Source organism: Gracilinanus agilis, chromosome 3, assembly GCF_016433145.1.
Source record: "Gracilinanus agilis isolate LMUSP501 chromosome 3, AgileGrace, whole genome shotgun sequence".
NCBI lineage: Eukaryota > Metazoa > Chordata > Mammalia > Didelphimorphia > Didelphidae > Gracilinanus > Gracilinanus agilis.
The window spans coordinates 408177718-408197690 of record NC_058132.1 but is presented as its reverse complement, the minus strand read 5'-3'; the positions used below and the strand labels follow the sequence as shown (position 1 = coordinate 408197690).

The 19973-nt window shown below is 35.1% G+C and overlaps 1 protein-coding gene across 1 annotated transcript in view; it reads left to right on the top strand.

Annotated features, from left to right (window-relative positions):
- SYNJ1 (synaptojanin 1) overlaps positions 1-18869 on the top strand; it is a 141535-nt gene extending 122666 nt beyond the window's left edge. Inside the window, exons 24-31 of the mRNA XM_044670207.1 lie at positions 4140-4277; positions 4955-4993; positions 8176-8223; positions 8852-8890; positions 8999-9069; positions 17645-17753; positions 18095-18315; positions 18477-18869. Coding sequence (XP_044526142.1) covers positions 4140-4277; positions 4955-4993; positions 8176-8223; positions 8852-8890; positions 8999-9069; positions 17645-17753; positions 18095-18315; positions 18477-18554 — 743 coding nt within the window. The 3' untranslated portion in view covers positions 18555-18869. The remainder of the gene's footprint in view (positions 1-4139; positions 4278-4954; positions 4994-8175; positions 8224-8851; positions 8891-8998; positions 9070-17644; positions 17754-18094; positions 18316-18476) is intronic.
- The last annotated feature ends 1104 nt before the right edge of the window (positions 18870-19973 follow it).

Below are 19973 nucleotides of genomic sequence, written 5' to 3'. Positions count from 1 at the left end.
AAGCCATGACTCATCCAGATCACCAGTCGAATTCTTTAATTACACATGGTCAGTCCTTGACCTGATCAGATTATCAAATGAGCATGTTATGTAACATTCCTATAAATTTAGTTATTGGCATTCATTTTTATGTTATTGTACTGTTGATTTAAAATAGGACAAGTTGATATTTGTGCTCACTATTTTTACTAAGATATGTTGTCCTTTGTGGCTATTAGGTGAAATACACTAATGATAAGGAGGTCTAAAATGCTTTGATCCCATTCTAGAACACTCAGCCCATGACCTTCTTAGTGGAGCTTCCCAGTCTGACTCCCTTGGCTGTGTTAGGGATGTCTATTTAAAGCCATTCTACGTTGTCCTCTTTGACTCCAAGGACTAGCCTGAGTATTGCTAAAACTCACAGGACTGCAGTGGATGTAGTTACTATTCCCTCTTCAACACCAGAATTTCTGTGTCTTCACCAGCAAAAATTCTAGCTTCCTTAAAAGTCAGTTCAGGTGCCAGCTTCTCCACCCAGCCTTAGCTGATTTGCACCCCTTACCCTGGGGGTTAGTGCTATCCATTTCTTGTAAGATATTGTGTACTTTCTGTGTGTCTGCTGAATCCTTCCAGAATAATGAATGTTCTTAGACAGAAGATACTGGTATTCTTGTCTTTGTATTCCCAGCACATAAGCTGACTGTTTAAACTTTGGAGGCAACAAGGTAACACAGTGGATAGAGCACCAGACCTGGAGTGAGGAAGACCTGAGTTCAAACCCGACATCAGATATTTATTAGCTGTGTGACCTTCAGCAAGTCACTTAACTCTATTTGCCTTCAGGTTCTTTATCTGTAAAATGAACTAGAGAAGGAAATAGCCAACTAGTCCAGTATCCAGAATTAGGAGAACTCTGTAACACTAAACCCTTCTGCCTCAGGAATATGATGGGATTCCTTCTAATTTTCACTTAATCTCATAGTTCCCTTTGGCCTGCTGGGGATCTTTCTCTTAATGGTGGCATCCCTGCACTCTGGGAGCCAGTCGTGGTACTCATTCAAAATGGCCATGACACTGGGGCAGCTGGGTAGCTTGGTGGATTGAGAGCCAGGCCTAGAGACAGGAGGTCCTAGGTTCAAATCTGGCCTCAGACACTTCCCAGCCATGTGACCTGGGCAAGTCACTTGACCCCCATTGCCTAGTCCTTACCACTCTTCTGCCTTGGAGTCAATACTACGTATTGACTCCAAAACAGAAGGTAAGGGTTTAAAAAAAAAAAAAAAAGAACAAAATGGCCATGGCTTTCCCATTTGAATCTTCTGGGCATTTGATCCACAGCCCATCTTGCCCTTCTCCAGAGTGATTATAGTTATTTCCATGATAAGAAGGAAACATCCCCTACCCTTCCTTTCTTATTCCCAATTGTTTTCTTCTTGAAAGGTAAATGTAATGAGAATCCTCATCTGGTAAAACCTCTGCCCCCTATGAAGTTTTGTCTCCTGCCGCTTTTACTATCTTGGCAACTAGGTGGTGGGAAAGAGCTGGGTCTGGGCACAGGTCTTAGAAAGACCTGATTTCCAGTCTGGCCTTAGACATTATTAACCAGCTGTGTGACCCTGGGCAAGTCACTTCACCTCTGCTTGTCTGTTTTCCTCAATTGTAAAATAGGGATAAATACCAGAATCTACCTCACAAGAGTATTGTGAGGATTAAATGAATTAATTTTTAGCACAGTGCCTGCCATGTAGTAGGCACTATATAAATACTTATTCTCTTCCTCTTCCATTTCACAGGCAGTACTCCAACAGAGGACCTTATAAGGGGATCCCAAGGAAAGATAATGTAACCTTTTTAAAAAGTGCATCATTATATTGTTGTTTTAATATCACTGTCTTTTCTCAGTGTTACCTTTCACCTTAATAGGCACTGAACCCTCCTTTAAAACAAAGTAAAATAGTTCAACCAAAACAAATGAACAAAGCAATTAAATGTGACATGCACCCTTTCACCTTCAGCCAAGAGGAAGGAAATTTTCTCTTCCATTTTCTAGGACTGAGATTCATCATTGCAATTAACATGTTAGGCTATCTTTTCATATTTGTTTATTCTTCTTGCTTTGGCTTATTTTTTCTCTGTAGCAGTTCAAACAAATCTTTCCCAACAAATGGGCATCTACTTTGTTTCCAGAGGGATTTTAAAAAATTTCTTGATTTTGATACTGATGGTAAAATGTTAGCAGATGCAGAAATAATAGAACTATTCAATTACAAAACTGCTCAAAGCAAGACTATGGGCCCTTTCATCTTCATCTGATCTCTAACCTAAGGTCCTTTTCCTTAATCCCTAGACAAATGGAGCAAAGTATGTTGAGCTGTCCTTGAACACCCTAGGTTATCTCATGTGCATGATTCAGCACAAAGAGCTCTCTCTGAATAGTCTATATTCCCTCCAGAGGTAATCATTTGTTCCAGGAAGGTCTCTCAGAAATGACTGAGTGTTGACAGCTAATCATTTAAAATAACCAGAAAACAATGAGCTCTGAGCTAGGTGAATATCTTCTCTTTCTCCTTTCTCCTTTCCTTCTTTCTTCTCTTCCTCCCTTCTATTCCTTCCTTTCTTTCTCCTTTCCTGGCTCTCTTTTCCCCTCCTTTCCTCCCTCCCTCCCTTCCATTGATCCTTCAGGCTTTACCACTTCTGAATCCTCCTCCCTTCTATCTTAACTATCATCTCCAGTTAGTGACCAAATGGTGTCAATTCTAGTTCTACAATATATCTGCTCACACGGCCACTACCCTATTTAGAGCCTTCCTCTCCTCTTACCTGGACTATTAATGCCCTAGCCTCCTGATTATTCTTTCTGCCTCAAGACACTCTTCTCTACCATCTATTCCTCACACACATGTAGCTACCAAGTGATATTTGGCACAGACCTCTCCAGCAGCTCACCCCACTCTGTTTCTGGGTCTTCCCCATACAAGAATTTTATTTTTACTGACCTGGATACAGCATGGCCCACCAGCACACACAGCCCTAAATGAAATGTCAGCCTCTTGAGAGATGTTTTCATATTCATAATAGATGCATGAAATGTTTTTTAGTTGTTTAAATGTTAAAAGGAATAATAGCTTGAAGCTCCATGCTGATTTCCTTTATGTAGCACTTTGCCAAGTTATTCTGTCAGTCATCTGCCTCCAGAATGTCCAAGGAAAGTGTCCAGCCTAGTTGTGACATTATTGAAATGTAATTTTTCCCAGATTGCCACCTATTCTATCTGAAATTAATATACCAAGGAATTCTGCCATTAAATTACTTTTTGTTACTAAATAAGAGATAATAGATGCTCTTCTTTGCATCCAAAGGTGATAGGTACAAAAGGTGCATGTCCTGGACAAATTTAGAACCAAGGAAAAAATTATGATATAATAGCTTTCATTTGGGGCGATTCAGCAAAACTAGCCAACACATTGACCACATCTAACAGTATATACCATATTCCTTTTTTTATAGTGAGGGGAAGTAAGTGCAGTTTGTTCAGTTCTTTGCTGGAACCAAACTTGTTCATTATATTGACACAGCAAAACTAACCTTCCAGTGATAGACATAGCATCATTTAAATTCTTCTTGGATTTGATCTTATGTAATCTGTAGAGCCAAAATATTTTAAATCTGGAAAGTACCTTAAAGATCTTGGTCTATTTAATTTTCTCAGTGAAGAAATTGAGGCTCAAGGATGTTATAATTTGATGAGACTGACCCAACTGGTTACAGAACTTTTACTAGAATCTAAATCTCCTGACTTGGCTTCCTTTGTTTCCTACTACTGTATTGCTAAGCCAATGAACTCACAGCAAATCCTGTCAGGATCCTGACAGCCATGCTAAGTAACTCCATCATCAACTTTCTTTGGCCAGACTGTAAAGCACTAGAATTCTCCCCTGCCATTTTATCCTTAGATTTAGCGACCTAGACCTTAGTTGCAATTCTAAGTTGGCTTTAGACATTCCATATCTTCATTTTTCCACTTGCAAGGGATAAATGATATCTAGCTCCTTTTCTGCCTTACTGAATTAGCTCCCATACAAAAAAATATGTAAATGTATTTGAGCACATCAGAGAAAATAATTATTTTTTTAAATGAATGAATTTGTTTATTTTAGATTCTCCTGTTGACACTCTACCAGGAATAACAATGAAAGAGACTAGCTTTGCTTTGGAGCCTAAACGTCCACCTCCTCCACGACCAATAGCCCCACCTACACGTCCAGCTCCACCACAAAGACCACCCCCTCCTTCAGGTAACTGCAGTATTGCTTATGGTGTGTGCCACTAACTTGTTTCTATCCTAATAGACTTTAAAAATTATACTTAGCTCTTTATATATTAGTATATTAATTGTTTTTAAACCTTTGGCTCTAATATCCTAACTCATTTCTGTCTGCCTTTTTTGAAATTTATAGAAGACATAACCAAACATATAAAATGAGTGAAAATAAGATTTTTCTAACATGATTCTTTTTTTCTCTTATTAGTTTGTATATATGTGTTTTTTTTAAATGGCTGGATATTGTTTGGTACCTAGACTTTCTTTTTGAAGTTTATATTGGTTTTCTTCTTGCTCAAACTAAAGTTTCTACCTTTTTCAATATTATTATTTAATATAATTGGCTCAATAATTTCTCTACAATGTAACATAATCTAATATTAATAAATTATATTTGATAAAAGATTTAATTCTGAGAAAAATATCTTCTCTTTGTGAAGTGTTTACAAGTTATCATATCATGGGAAGTCTACACATCTACATGATGGCTCCCATCCATAGGCTTTAGATTCATTTGTGTACTTGCTACATAATTTATTTAAAACCATTGATTGTTTTAATTAGCATTTAAAAGTCTGTTCTCCTAATCTCTACTTCTGTCACTGACTCTCATTTTCCTTTGCATTGTGTACCTTTCTTATGAATTTAAAGGGAATAGGAGTCCTGCACCTTCTAGAAAGGAATTTGGAGGTAACAGTTTACATTTGTTAAAATGACTGGATTTTGGTATGTTCGTATATTGATTAGCACAGATTTCTCTTTTCAACTAAAGAACATTTGAGTTTTAAAGGTTAAAATTTCTTTTCAAGCTTCTTAAGAAGGGATTTTTTCCTCTAAATTTTTAGTTAATGAATATGAGTGATTAGGCTATAAGTTTTCTAGATAGATAATGCTTCATGCACTTATAAAGTTCAAGAAAACTTATCTATTCCAACAAGGAGCAACGTGATATAGCAGGGCTCTGGATTAGGAAGATCAGGGTTTAAATCCCACCTCTTAAACATAATAGCTTTGTGACTGTGTGGTACTCTTGGTATGCACCCTTTGCAACTTTATTAGACTGTAAGTTGGAGAAGGGTTCTTAATCTCCTTTGGTAAAGAGAGCTTCCTCACTGAGGGTTATCTTTATTAATAAAATCACATCTGAACTGGAAAAAATTTATTAAGAGTTTTATGTAGGAGAATATCTTTTGCGTTAAATAAATCTTTCCTGTAGTATTTTTTGTTTCATAGTTTTTATTCCAGGACTGAAATTTGGGAATTTAAAAAATATTTTTATCAGTGTTAACAATCAACAAGCATTTTTCTTTTTATTATCTTCAGCTCCTTTAAAAGTTAAACACAATACATTAACTTTAGGAAAGCAGCAAAAAAAATCATCCCTTTTTTTGTATTCTGGGTAATATAGTAATTTCAAAAATATTCATGGGCAAAACACACAAAGTAAACATTTCAACATCTTCCAATTTCTTATTATCACACAAGACATTATTTAATGTTCACAGTTATTGAAGGACTAAGTTGCTTGTAGTCGGTTTCTTAATTATGCAGTTCTGTTTAAAAATCTTTGAAATCTTAGGATTAGAAATTTGAAATCTAATATACTAAATTTTTTTTACCTTTATTGTGGCTCATCATGTCATCTTCTATCTATTGAATGTTTAAGAGCTAAATGTATTTCAATTTCATTAGAAACCATAGCATGAAAAATTACTCTTTGTTAAAAGTGTTACTTTAAATTAGATTTTCATTGGAACCATACAAAATATTTTAATTGGAAGAAAAATTTAATTTTCCAAGAAAAGCATAAGAAAAACTATTATAAAGTAGAAGAAAATGTGTACAGCATATTACACCCTTTTTAAAATCCTTACTTTCTGTCTTAAAATCAATACTATCGGTACCAAGGCAGTAGAGCTATAAGGATTAGGCATTTGGAGGCGAGTGACTTGCCAAAGGATCACACAACTAGGAAGTGTCTGAGGGCAGATTTGAACTCAGGACTTCACATTTCCAGGCCTGGCTCTGTATCCACTGGAGCAACCTCTCTGACCAGTTTTATTCTTTATATTATACATGTCAAAAGAATAGCAAAATAATTTTATTAGCACGATTTCATCTAAGTACAACTGGAAAATTTCCAGTTTAGTTACACAGAACATTAGTGTTACTAGATACTATGACTCCCATTTATTATTTTCTGGTTAAATTTCATACGTCTAGAACCTTCAGGGCAAAGACATAATAAATATAAAAAATTCTCTGAGTTACTCCAATAAAAATATATAATTCAATAATAATTATGACTGTCATTTATGTTCATATTTACCACTCAAAGAAAAATAACCCTGTTAAAGCAATGCATTTAGGGAAAGCCCTTAAAGTACCTTTTAAGAGTTTACTAAACTAATAAAACCTCTATATTGCATTTCATTTTCCTACATATAGTTTTTTAACAGTCCTGAAATAATATTGCAACATCATTCAGGCACTTAGTCTATTTAGATTAAGGGGGCATTTTCTTTTAATTTTTTTCCCTTTTTTCTTTAGAATATTTTTCCATGGTTACATGATTCATGATTCTCCCCGCTTCCTCCCCCCTCCCAGAGCTGACAAGCAATTCCACTGGGTTATACATTTATCATTGTTTAAAGCCTATTTTTCATGTTATTCATATTTGTGATAGTGATCTTTTAACATTAAAACCCTAATCACATCCATATTGAACTACGTAATCAATCATGTTTTTCTTCTGCATTTCTGCTCCCACAGTTCTTTCTTTGGATGTGGATAGCATTTTTTTCTCATAAGTTCCTCTGGATTGTCCTGGATCATTGCATTGCTGCTAGTAGAAATGTCTGTTACATTCAATTGTGCCACAATGTTTCAGTTTCTGTGTACAGTATTCTCCTCGTTCAGCTAATTTAATTCTGTGTCAATTCCTGGAGGTCTTTTCAGTTTTTGTGGAATTCCTCCAGTTCATTATTCCTTTCAGCACAATAATATTCCATCACCATCAGATACCACAGTTTATTCAGGCATTCCACAATCGATGGACACCCCCTTATTTTCCAGTTTTTTGCCACCACAAAGAGCACAGCTATAAATATTTTTGTACAAGTCTTTTTCCTGATTATCTCTTTGGGGTACAAGCCCAACAGTGGTATGTATTGGTCAAAGGGTAGGCATTCTTTTAATGCCCTTTGGGTGTAATTCCAAATTGCCTTCCAGAGTGGTTGAACCAATTCACAACTCCACCAGCAGTGTATTAATGTCCCAATTTTACCACAACCCCTCCAATATTTATTATTTTCCTTTGCTGCCATATTGGCCAGTCTGCTAGGTATAAAGTGGTACCTCAGAATTGTTTTAATTTGCACTTCTCTAATCAAGAGGAATTTAGAACACTTTTTCATGTGATTATTGATAGTTTTGATTTTATCATGTGGAAACTGCTTATTCATGTCTAAGGGGACATTTTTCTTACTTTAATGTTGTTAATACTGGAGATGGAACCTAGTTTTCATAATACTTATTGGTGGCTTTAATTTTAAAGAATGGGAGAAGTATGAATAAAAATCTTTATATTTATTATAAAATACTTTGGTTCCAGTAATCATAGAGCCAGAGAAGAATAATCTCATTTCTGGCTATTTGTTTGAAGGTTAGAAATTGGAAATAGATATCCAAAAGTATTATTTCAAATTGATGTGACATAATTGCTTTTAAAATATTTAAAACCACAAAAATCATGCTTTTTCAAAGTGAATTTAGCTTAGAAATTCTTTTAAATTGTACCCTCTTTGTGTTTGCTTTCCATGCTTTACTTCTTGTACTGTGCAATGTATAGCTTCTGTTCTTTCTTTAAAAAGGTCTTGGAGGCCCTCCCAGCCCTTCGGTATCTAAGAAAGATATAGAAGGTAACAAGACTTTTGTAATATAGAAATGTGATCTCCTTTCATATCTCTGAGCATTGCTTTCCTATGTCTAAAAACTTTTTTTAATTGTCTTCAAGATTTTCCTTTTTGTATATTAACTTCCTATTTTTCCTGTTACGTAATAAGCGATCAGGATTTAACTTAAACAATACTGAACGTTTTTTGTTCTCAGAAGGAAACTTTGTCTGATAATGGCTTATCTTCTACATGTACTCCTAATTCATCACATTTGTAGAAGAATATTATTTAAGGAAATTGAGTCTTCAAAAAACTTTTCCCCTGAGAAGGTCAGAGGTCTAAAGTCTCAATAGCACTGATAAAAATCTTACTTTTCTCAGTGTTTGACCACATGTGTCAGAGCCAAAAGTCAAAATTTTGTATATTAACCTTATTGAATGGATTTTTTGAAATGCAGTTTTCCATTTTTCCATACTGCTGAATGATCTCTGTCAATACTTTCAGAAAACAGTTGTCAGACTTGTGTTAGTCTTGTCCACTCTAAAAATTTTATCTAACACAGACTTGAGAAAACCTTTATTCATTTCATATCCTAAGCTTAGGGAGTCATGCATATTCTCATGACTAATTTTCTTTTCCTTCCTGTTTAAAGCACCAAAAAGCCCTGGAACAATAAAAAAAGATAGTTCAGGTAAAAAAAAAAAAACAAGAATAACTTTCCATTTAAACTCAGACAATAAAATGGACTTCTAAAATGTGTGTGTGTTTTAATTATATCTTTATTATACCTTTATTTTAGGACAAAATGAGTCCATTCCCCAAGGAGGATCAGTAAGCCCAGGAACTGTTGGAAGCAGTGTAGCCAAACCGGTATGAATTCGATGTTACTTAATTTACTATTGCTTTGCCCTGGAATTTGAATATCAGCATATTGAAGGAAAGTAGAATATGAAAAATATTACCTATATTAATTTATAGATGTAGTCTCATGCCAGTCAGATCACTCAAGGAATACTAGGAGGCTGACACAAAAATAACATCAAAATTCATTTGGAAGGACAAAAAGTTTACAATTCCAGGTAGTAATGAGAAAAGTTGGAATAAGATGAATACAGAATCTTCATACTTCAAATGATAAAACAGTAATCATTGAAACTATTTCATTAAAAACAGAAAAGTCAGTCTGAGGAAGAAGACTATAGAAGCAAAAACCAGAAGCAATTTGAAAAGAATTGTTTAGCATTTGAACCTCAGGAAAAAAATTACTGTGGGGAAAAATAATCTTTTTTTGACATGAATTGCTGGGAAAATTAGAAAGCAGCTAGAAAGAAATTGGGTTTAGACAAAATCTCACCCCATAGGCCAGAATATACTCAAAGTGGATACACAAGCCGAATATATAAAGTTTGGTTACATCATATTTTTTTAAAATGAGAAAAGAATGAGATTAGCTACCTTTCAAAACAATGGCTATGGGGAAAATTCATAATTAAACAAAGGATAGAGGAGATCATGGAAGATACAATAAACAACTTTGACATAACTACATTCAATTAAACAGTTACTGCATAAGTAGAATCAATGAATAAGATCAGTAAAGGAGAAAGGGTAGAGGGAGGAAATATGTGCATTTCAATTCACTTTGGATTATCCAATATTTGGATTTAAATATCCAAAATTTGTAGGGAATTGCTAAAAATATAAAAAACCAAGAGCAATTCCCCGGTAGCAAGGATTCTTAACCTGGAGTCTGTAAATTTTTTTTAAACATTTTGCTAACAGAATCTCAATTTAGTTGGTTTCCTTTGTTATTTTATTCCTTTAAAAATGATACTCTTAAGTAGGAATCCATAGACTTCACCAGACTGCCAAATGGCGAGGTAAGTGTCAATGACAAAAAAGGAGTTTAGAATCTCTATAGGAAAATTTTCCAAAAAGGGATATTAGGAAAATCACTTTTCAAAAGAATTCAAAATTATAAATGCATGAAATTATTCTTCAAAAACTAATGTTCAGAAAAATGCAAATTAAAATAAGTGAGATTTCATCTTTTATATTAACAAAAAAGAAAAATTGGAATAGTGAGTGTTTGTGTTTATCATCTTGAAACTCGTGGAATTCTTGAGCATTGGAGTTGTGAACTACAAAGGACTAAATCATGTGTCTGCACAAAGTTTAGCATTAATATGGTGAGTTCTCAGGTTGTCTAAGGAAAACCAAATTAGTCCAGGTCACAGAAGTCACAACCTGGACAAGGCAGGGAGACCTAGTCTTTTTCTTATAAAAAAAAAAAAAAGAAAAGAAAAAAGTTCCATACATACATGCATTAATAGCACTCTTAGTGAAGGATGGAAGTAATACAACCATTCTCAATATCAATTTATTAAGAAGTAAAGAATGTAATATGTAAGAATATGTAAGAAAAGTAACTTGACTGTCCATAGTCTTTGACCCATTAATCCCACTTTAGGACTTTCTCCCCAAAGGAGCCAGCATATTATAGGAGAAAAAGCACTAGATGTAGAATCAGAGGACTAGAATCCTTATCCTACCTCCAATTCCTACTTCTCAGAAGTACCTTCCAAGACTAGAACCATGGTCCCATGAAGTCATACCCAAAGAAAGATTCAGCATACATCAAAATATTCATGGAAATACTATTTATAATAGTTAAGAACTGAAAAAAAAATGAGTATCCTTAAGTTGAATAATGACTGAATAACTTCTGGTATTTGAATTTAATGGAATATTGTTTATCCTTCTTAAAGAAATTTTTATTATGAATTTCACCATAAATACACAAAGACATGCTAATATGTAAAGATCAAAAAAGAGGATTGTATATGAAATCATGAACCACTCTAATAAACTTTGGAGGTTGCTTTTTTATTTTTAACCGTATATTAACCAGGCAGCTTCAGACACTTCCTAGGTGTCTGATCCTGGGCAAGTCACTTAACCTCCATTTCCTAGTCCTTACCACTCTTTTGCCTTAGAACTAATACATAGATGGTACGTTAGGTTTTTTTAAATATATATTAGATGGCTACAATCATAATAAAATACCTTTTAGGAAGGAAAAATAACATTCTATTAAATTCACATACCAACTGTTGTGCTGTAAAAAGTGATAAGCTGGATGCTTTTAGAGAGACCTGGGAAGACTTAAATGAACTGAGGCAAAGTGAAATAAGCAGAGCCAGAAGCATATTGCACACAGTTGCAGCCATATTATATGTTGATCAGCTGTCTTGGCTATTTTCAGCAATAGAGTGATGCAAGGAAGGTATGAAAGACTTATGATGAAAAATGCTTTCTACCTCCTGAGAAAGAACTGATACAGTCTGAATGCAAATTGAAGCAAACTTTAAACTTTCTTTATTATCTTGAGTTTGGGGGGGGGGGGTCTGTTTTCTTTTGCAAAATGGCTAACATGGAAATGTTTTGCATGACTGCACATGTATATGGTATATCAAAGTGATAACCTTTTCAAGGATTGGGGAGAGAAAGGAAGGGACAAAGAGAATTTCAGTCAACATTTTCAGAAAGAATATTAAAAATTTTTTCTTTACTTGTAATTGAAAATGAAATTCAATGCTAAAAAAAAATTCACATGCCAGATTTTCAGTCATTACCCATTAAGATACCCACCTTGGTTACAGTTCTTTGCTATGTTCAATAAAATGACCACCAGTGATCCAAAAGGAATGATGATAAGTCCTATTAAGGTGTAGAATCAAATGTATATATTTTTTGTATACAGCCACTCAGAGAATTTGTTTTGCTTGACCATACATATTTGTTACAAAGAATTTTTTTCTTTTTGTTTTTTTTTCAGCAGAATGGAAGGGAAAGAAAATAGATTCCTGTTCATTTAAAAAAATTTTTTTGTAGAGGTGAGAGTACTATAGATATAATATAGAGTATTACATTACTTTCAGATGAGGTTACAGTATTGTTAGTTGCATAATTATTTTACTTTGTTACAAAGAGAGCTCTTATGGAATTGGGGTAATCTAGAAATGTTTGAAATGTAAAAATAAAACGTCAATAAATTTTTTTAATTAAAACTTTTGATGGTTAGTTAAAAAAGGAATTAATGGAAGAGGAAAGAAACTGAGTCACAATCCTATTATCACCAATATTTTCTGAACTAGTACTAGAAATACTAGAACTCTTACAATAGGGCAAGAAAAAAAGTGAGAAAATATCTTAGGCAAAGAGGAAATGATCAGTTTTTATAAATAATATGTGGTCTATCTAGAGAACCCTAGAGAGTCAACTAAAAATTAATTGAAATAGTTGAGAACTTGAGTAAAGTTGTAGGACAAAAAAGAAACCCACATGAATCATTTCTATATTTTGATTGTTCTTATATAGAGTGTCCTAGGAGTCTTAGTACAATTTTAAACATCTAAAGCTATGAAAGCTTTAAAATCACACTAAGACGGAATATTTGTATCAATTTCCTTGATATAGTTTTCTGACTAAGATCAGAGAAAGTTACTCAGAATTTTTTTTCTCATTTTACTGTTCAATTTCTAATTCCAACTTCATTAATCTTATTTACATAAAAGCTTTCCAGTTTGATTGCCCATTTTGATCTTCTGTGATCAACCCTACCCCATTTTAGTTACGAATTCCCCTTGGCCAAAGTGTGAAAGTTCTGTGTAATTTTCTGTAATATGTAGGTCATGTATCTCTTTGAAATTTATTGTCATAGATGATGTAAAATGTTCCTATAAGCCTAGTTTCTTTGAGACTACTTTCCAGTTTTCCCAGTACTTAGGTATCCTGGGGTCTTTATCTGTTTTAATAAAAGATCAACATATAGTAAGACAGATAAAGGATTTAGTAAGTGCTTACTATATGCCAGGGACTGGAATAAGAATCAATAAATAGGAGTAATTCAGAGAAATGTCAGCAGTTTTGTACAAGTATTGCAAAAGAGTGACAATAATGTAAATGAAAAGGTCAGAAGAAAAGTTGAAATCTGATCAAAATTAAAAACCAGTAAAAATTTAGTATCAAAAATGACATCTATGTGTGACCTTGGGCAAGTCACTTGACCCCCATTGCCTACCCTTACCACTCTTCCACCTATGAGTCAATACACAGAAGTTAAGGGTTAAAAAAAAATGACATCTACCTTCCTCTTGTGACAGAGATATACGAAGGACGATCACTGGGACAGTATATTTTAGACATTGTAAGATTCATTCACTAGACCAAATTTTTTTTGTCTGTCTTTGTGCCAAAGTAAGGTTGAACAGAAGATAATGTGGAAACAGCTGTATTGTAAAGACAAGGCATCAATAAAATGTATTGACCTTAACATAAGGGGACAACTCCTGGTAGCAAGATGATGGATTATAGGTATACCAAGAACCATATATTTTCAGACATTCCCAATGTATTTTACTTACCTATTCTTTGTTGCAAGCATATGGTTCTGTATGGGGATGGGTCATTGAGAAGAGATGGTAATACTTTTTTTTTTAACTTTTAAACAACAAAATCAAAGAAACCCAAAAAAATAGAGAGTAAAAAATGATTAGAAGAATATACATACAAGATCCTAAGGACTTCAATGAATGTCAGGGAAGTAGGCACTTTGAGACGTAGAAAGCTGGGAATCATTGGTATAGAATGGAGTTAAAGTTATGTGGAATTTGGGAAGTAATTAGAGTAGAGATCCAATAACTGGGAATTGTAGTAGAGTCAAGAAGCCATAAAGTGTAGGAATTCAACTCAACAAATATTTATTGACAGTATACTATGTGCCAAGATAATGTGCTAAACCCCAGGCATACCACTCTTGCTTTCAGAATGCTTACATTCTACAAAAGGATTACAACATGTGCACATCTAAGACAATATAAAGTCATTTCAAAAGGTAGAAGGGGGAAGGGATATGGAGGCATTGATTAGATAGACTGTGAATAGTAGGGCAGGCTCTCACTGAGCTTCGAAAAAAGCTAGGTACCATAAGAGGCAGCAATGAGCAGGGAGTGTCTTCCATACCTAAGAAATGGTTTAGAGGCAGGAAGGAGATAAAAAGTAACTACTGGGCTAGTTTATTTTCTGTGGCAGGTCAAAATTACATTTAGATTAGTTTTCATTGGTGTCTTAAAACTTTTTGGGGAAAAGAACATTTTTTATATATGATAGAATTTCTACTGCTTCTCCACATGAAAATTAGCCACTTTCCATTAAAGTTGCTCAGCATATAGGATATATACAGGATAAATTAGTGTTAAAAGAATATGAGGGTATTAAACCCATGAATATGTCTAGCTATTGAAATTTAATCTCCTAAGAAACATTTTCAGTATATTTCAAGGTTTTTTTGTTTTCCCAGACAAAGCAAAGCAGGTTCCATAATGAAATGAAGTCTCTGTGAACAAGTTCTATTGATACCTTTTATGATCTTAATGCCTTTCTCATCATGATAAAGTTCCCCACCCCCATATTTTCTGCATTTTTATTATGTTTCTCATGTTTCCCAATAAGAGGACTTTCCTTCATAATAAATGCAATGTTATTATAACATCCACTTATTTTATATTGTAAACTTGTTTCCAGTGAAGAGAATTTTGTTGTTGTTGTTTAGTCCTTCAGTTAGGGTTTTCTTAGGAAAGATAATAGCGGGGTTTGCCATTTCCTTCTTCAGCTCATTTCACAAATGAGGAAACAGAGATAATCAGGGTTAAGTGACTTTACCAGGGTCACTCAATGAGGCAGTGTCTGAGGCCAAGATATGAATTCAGGAATGTGACTAGGTGGGTTATATGGGGTGTTCAGGGAGGACTAATATCTCTGCTATGAGAGCTTGCCAATCCCTTTTCAAGGCCGTTCACCCACCTTTGGTGTTTACCTTTTGCCCAATTCTCACCCATGACTTCAAGAAGCTGTAGCATTTCCAGTGGCCACACTTTTGATAAAACCATCTCAGCAGATGGGCTAAACCAGGTTGGGGGGGTAGCTCCAGGCCTCAAATCCATTGGTGAGTTAAGAGGGATGTCTACCCCATACATGCAAATATTTCCCCAGGCTGAATGGACAGATGAGAACAATTCGTTCCAATGGCCATGAAGGTGGCTGAAGCAGGCATGGGCGTGCGTGCTTGGAGCTTAATCTTTTAAAGTTGTCAGACACAGAAGATGCCAAGGTCATTCACTGCTCCTCCAGTCATCTCCAGTCATCCTGATTTATCTTTACACTGGACTTTGATGACTCTGGAAGAAAGGGTGAGGCAGCTGCCTTTGGGTATCATCTCACATAAATCCAATTCATTCAGAAGTCAAGATATTCCTCTATGGCTCATTGGTAGTCTTGATAAATTTATTTCTTTTGGGCCCTCCCAAGACCCACCTTAGGTTACTCCTATTATCCCCTGCCTTGGCTCTTTTTCATGTGCCACTGAGCAAAGATGATGAAAAATCACAAAACCGTGCTGTTTGTTTCCACTGGAAATTTGTGTTACATATCTCCCCTGGGCCTTCATGTTAAAAGGCAGTCTCTTTATACCTCCCTAAACAATTCACTATCCCACTCATCATTTTACTTTTTCCAAGCCATTTCATCACTCCTCAAACCTTCCAGTGCTCAAGTGGAAATATTTCATAATTCACCTAAAAAATATGAGGCCATTTTGTCAAGTGCTCCCTTTTCACCTCTCCTTCTCATTTACCATCATATCAGTCCCTTCTGTCCCTTCTATTACTATCTCTTTTTTCACCCATCTCATCTAAAAAGGTGGTTCTTCTCTTTGCAAAGGCAAAAATGCACAAGTAATTTAATTCTATCTCATCTTCTCAAGCAACTTACCTTCCTTTCTCCTTTTTCATCTGCACACTCAATTGCCTTGTCTCAATCTTCATTTTTCTTCATCACTTTGTTCTTTTTACTGTCAATCACCCTATTCTCCTTACTACTCTCTTCCCTTTAGATTTTAATGACATTGCTCTCTGGTTTTCTTCCTACCTGTTTGACCACTCCTTCTCGGTCTTCTTTGTGAATTGTCATCCAAGTCTTAACCACTAACCATGGATATATCCCCAAGTCTCTGCCATAGGTCCTCTTCTCTTTTCCTTCTGTACTATTTCTCTTGGTGATCTTATCCACCCCTAACCTTTCTCCTTACTTCTCCAATTACTTATTAGATATCTGTAATTGGATGTCCCATATCTTAAACTCAACGCTAAACTCATTCTCTTTGCTCCAAAACCCTCCCGTCTTTCTAACTTCTCCATTACTATTGTAAATATCACAACCTTTCCAGTTACCTAGATTCACAACCTACATATCATTTTCCCTGTTTAATTTTCCCCCAGTCCCAATATCCTATTCAAAATCTTATTAATTCTACTGTATCTACTTATGTATTTTGAACTTTTCCCCTTCAACACTGCCACCACCCTCATCAGATTGCCCGAGAATGACTTAATTGGCTGCCCCACCCCAATTAGCCCTCCACTCAGCTGTCAAATTGACCTTCCTGAAGCACAGGTCTAATCCTGCCACCTCCTAATCAGCCAATACCACTGGCCTCCCATTATGTCCATGATCAAATATGAAATACTTTTTTTGGCTTTTAAAGCCAATAACATCAAAAGCAACTTGGCCCCTTCCTACCTTTCCAGTCTTCTTAGCCTTATTCCCCTCCATGTCCTCTGTTCTTCAATACCACTACCTTCTTGTAGTTTTCTCACTCCATTTCTCAAACATGGGCATTTTCACTGGCTGTCTGCCATGCCTCGTCAGGCTTCTTATAAGTACCAGCTCAAATCCTACTTTCTGGAAGGAGGTGTTTCTGTTTCTCTTCTAATGCTAGTACTTCCCTTTGAGGTTATGTTCATATCATTATATAAATATATTTGTATATAATTATTTGCACGTTTCCTTTCATTTTGAGCTCCTGGAGAGGAGGTACTGTTTCTGCTTTTTGTTTCTCCAGCATCTTGGTGGCACAGTGGATAGAGCACTGAGCCTGGAATCAGAAAAACTCATCTTCCTGAGTTCAAATCTGGCCTCAGATATTTACTAGCTGTATAGCTCTGGGCAAGTCACTTGACCCTGTTTGTCTCAGTTTCCTCATTTTTTTAAAATGAGCTGGAGAAGGAAATGGCAAACTACTCCAGTATCTTTGCGAAGAAAACTCCCAAGAGGGTCACCAAGCATCAGGCACCATTGAACAAATGAAAAATAACATATCCCAAGCATAATGCCAGGCACATAGTAAGTACTTAAAAACTTTTTGTTGATTTGACTTGACTCATTCCATATCTCTCTGTTGAAAGGAGAGAGGAAGTATGTTTCATGATCAGTCTTCTGGAATCATAATTGGTCACTTTTTTATTCATGTTAAAGCAAATACTATAGTGAAGCCTATACTTATTCGAAATCAGTTAATTTCACAAATCTTGCATTTACCTTGTTCAAGGCTATCCCACCTCGTGTTGGAATTATTAGTGCACCACAAAGCCTTTCCCGTGCTACTACTGGAAAGATAACCACTGAAGCCCAAAATAAATCATCTCAATTACTAAAAGGTAAGAAGTATATCTGCAATACTAAGTTTGCTTCTTTTGATTTCCCCTAGCTCTTTAATTGGTGTTTGCTGACTAAATTAAAGCCACAACAATAATGAAGACCTTTTCCAAACCCTGAAATTAGTTGTATTTTTACTAAGTGCCATAAACTGAAATTGTTATTTCTTGTTTGTAGGGGGAAAAGGGACAGGGATGTCCCACAATATATTTTATCGAGGGAATCAAAACTGTGACTTCCTAAAAATCATCTTCAACTTTCCCATTACTGTTATAAACATTACAACCTTTCCAGTTACCTAGATTCACAACCAGTAATTTTGAAATTTTCACTATATTTTTAGGTTCATCTTTACTCCCTGAACCATTAAAGCCTCAGACTGTTGCTACCGCCCCACCTTCCTTTTCTTCACCTGTTCAGAAGATGCAGGAGCCTCTTGTTCCTATGACCTCATCCATCCCTCAACCCACTTCTCAACAAAACCTTGAAGCCCCACCACAGCCACCACCTCGTAGCAGGTCATCCCACAATTTGCCCCCAGAATCTTCTCCTTTGCAACAGCAAGTAAGTAGCTATTAAATACATGATCTTTAGTATATATAAAAGTCTCTGTACTTCATCTTCATTAACTTAATATAGGAAGGTGAGTTTTTCCATAAAGAAGGCCTTTTGCAATTGTAGTTAAGTTAAATGGATATTCACTAAGTGCCCATTCTATGCAATAGGTACTTCGGGAGATGAAAAGATTAGATGTGACAATGTCCCTGCCTTCGTGGAGTTTGCAGCCTAATATGGATTTGTGACACATACACAAATAAGTATAATCCAGAATATACAATAAATGCATGAGATTTAGAAAACAAAGTATGTGAGTTCTGAGAAGGAGCATTTCCTTGCCAATTAGAAGAATCAGGGCAGGTTTCATGGAAGAAGTAGTGTTTACTTTAAAAAAGTCAACAATTTCAGCACTAACCTTAAAATTGATATCCTTTTAATGGAGAAAGAAATAATTTGGGTTTTATTTTGTATGTTTAACATTTGCCCCAAAACATCCTAAGATAATAATTGTGCATGTGATTCATGAGATTTCACAAGTTAGTTCAATAAAATAATTTGGATGCTAAAAAGTTTTTAGCCCTTTCTTTTTCTTTTCTTTTTTTTTTTAACCCTTACCTTCAGTCTTAGAATGAATGCTAAGTATCATTTCCAAGGCAGAATACCATAAGGGCTAGGCAATTGGGCCTAGAGTCTGCTTCCCCAGGATTGCATGGCTAGGAGGTGTCTAAAGTCAGGTTTGAACCCAGGACCTCCTATCTCTAGATCTGGTTTGTTATCAACTGAGCCATCCAGCTGCCCCTGTTTTAAGCCCTTTCATCTATGCTTTTGTTTCGTAGGAAAACAAATTTGAAGCATTTAAAATTTAGGATGGCCACCTAGACCATATTTCACTCATACTTAAAACAGATCACTGATCTCATTTATTGCATAGTTCCCCAGATACAGATGATAATACCATACCTCATAATTTAGTGCTCACTTTTCATAAATGAGTCAGAAACAGCAAATATGGATGGATATTAGAGCAAATATTTGCAAGGTTGTCAGTTTCAAACAAAGAACAGATATCAGTAGTTTGTAACATTTTTATGACAGGCTATTGTATGCTGAGTGGTCCATGGAAACTCCTAAGTGACCCTTAGATTGAAAAAGTTTGAGAACCTCTGATATAAGTAATTACAATTCATTTTGTATACATATATTCAATCAAGTTAAAATTCATTTTGCATTTAAATTAGTATGTATTCCAGGGCAACTTCTAATAATGGAAGTTATGTTTAGTATTTTAGACCCACCAAACTTTAAATTTGCAATATTTCATTTTTACCTTGGAAATGCCATCTTAAGAAGAAAGAAATGGAAGAACTTTTTAAAGGCTTATTCTTAAATTTTGTCATTAGCTAAAAAGTTCATTTACACATAAAATTTCCCAGAACCAACTTTATAAAATCATATCAGTTTCATTTATGTTCATACAATATTTCATATCGTTTCTATTGTTTAAATTTCCTTTAAGGAGATACCTGTGGAACTTGCCACATCTATTGGAATAGTTAAGAGGCAACATGGTATGATGGAAAAGAGTACAAGATTTGGAATCAGTGGAAACCAGGGTTCAAATCTTTTCTTTGACATTTACTAGCTATATTGCAGTGATGGCATAC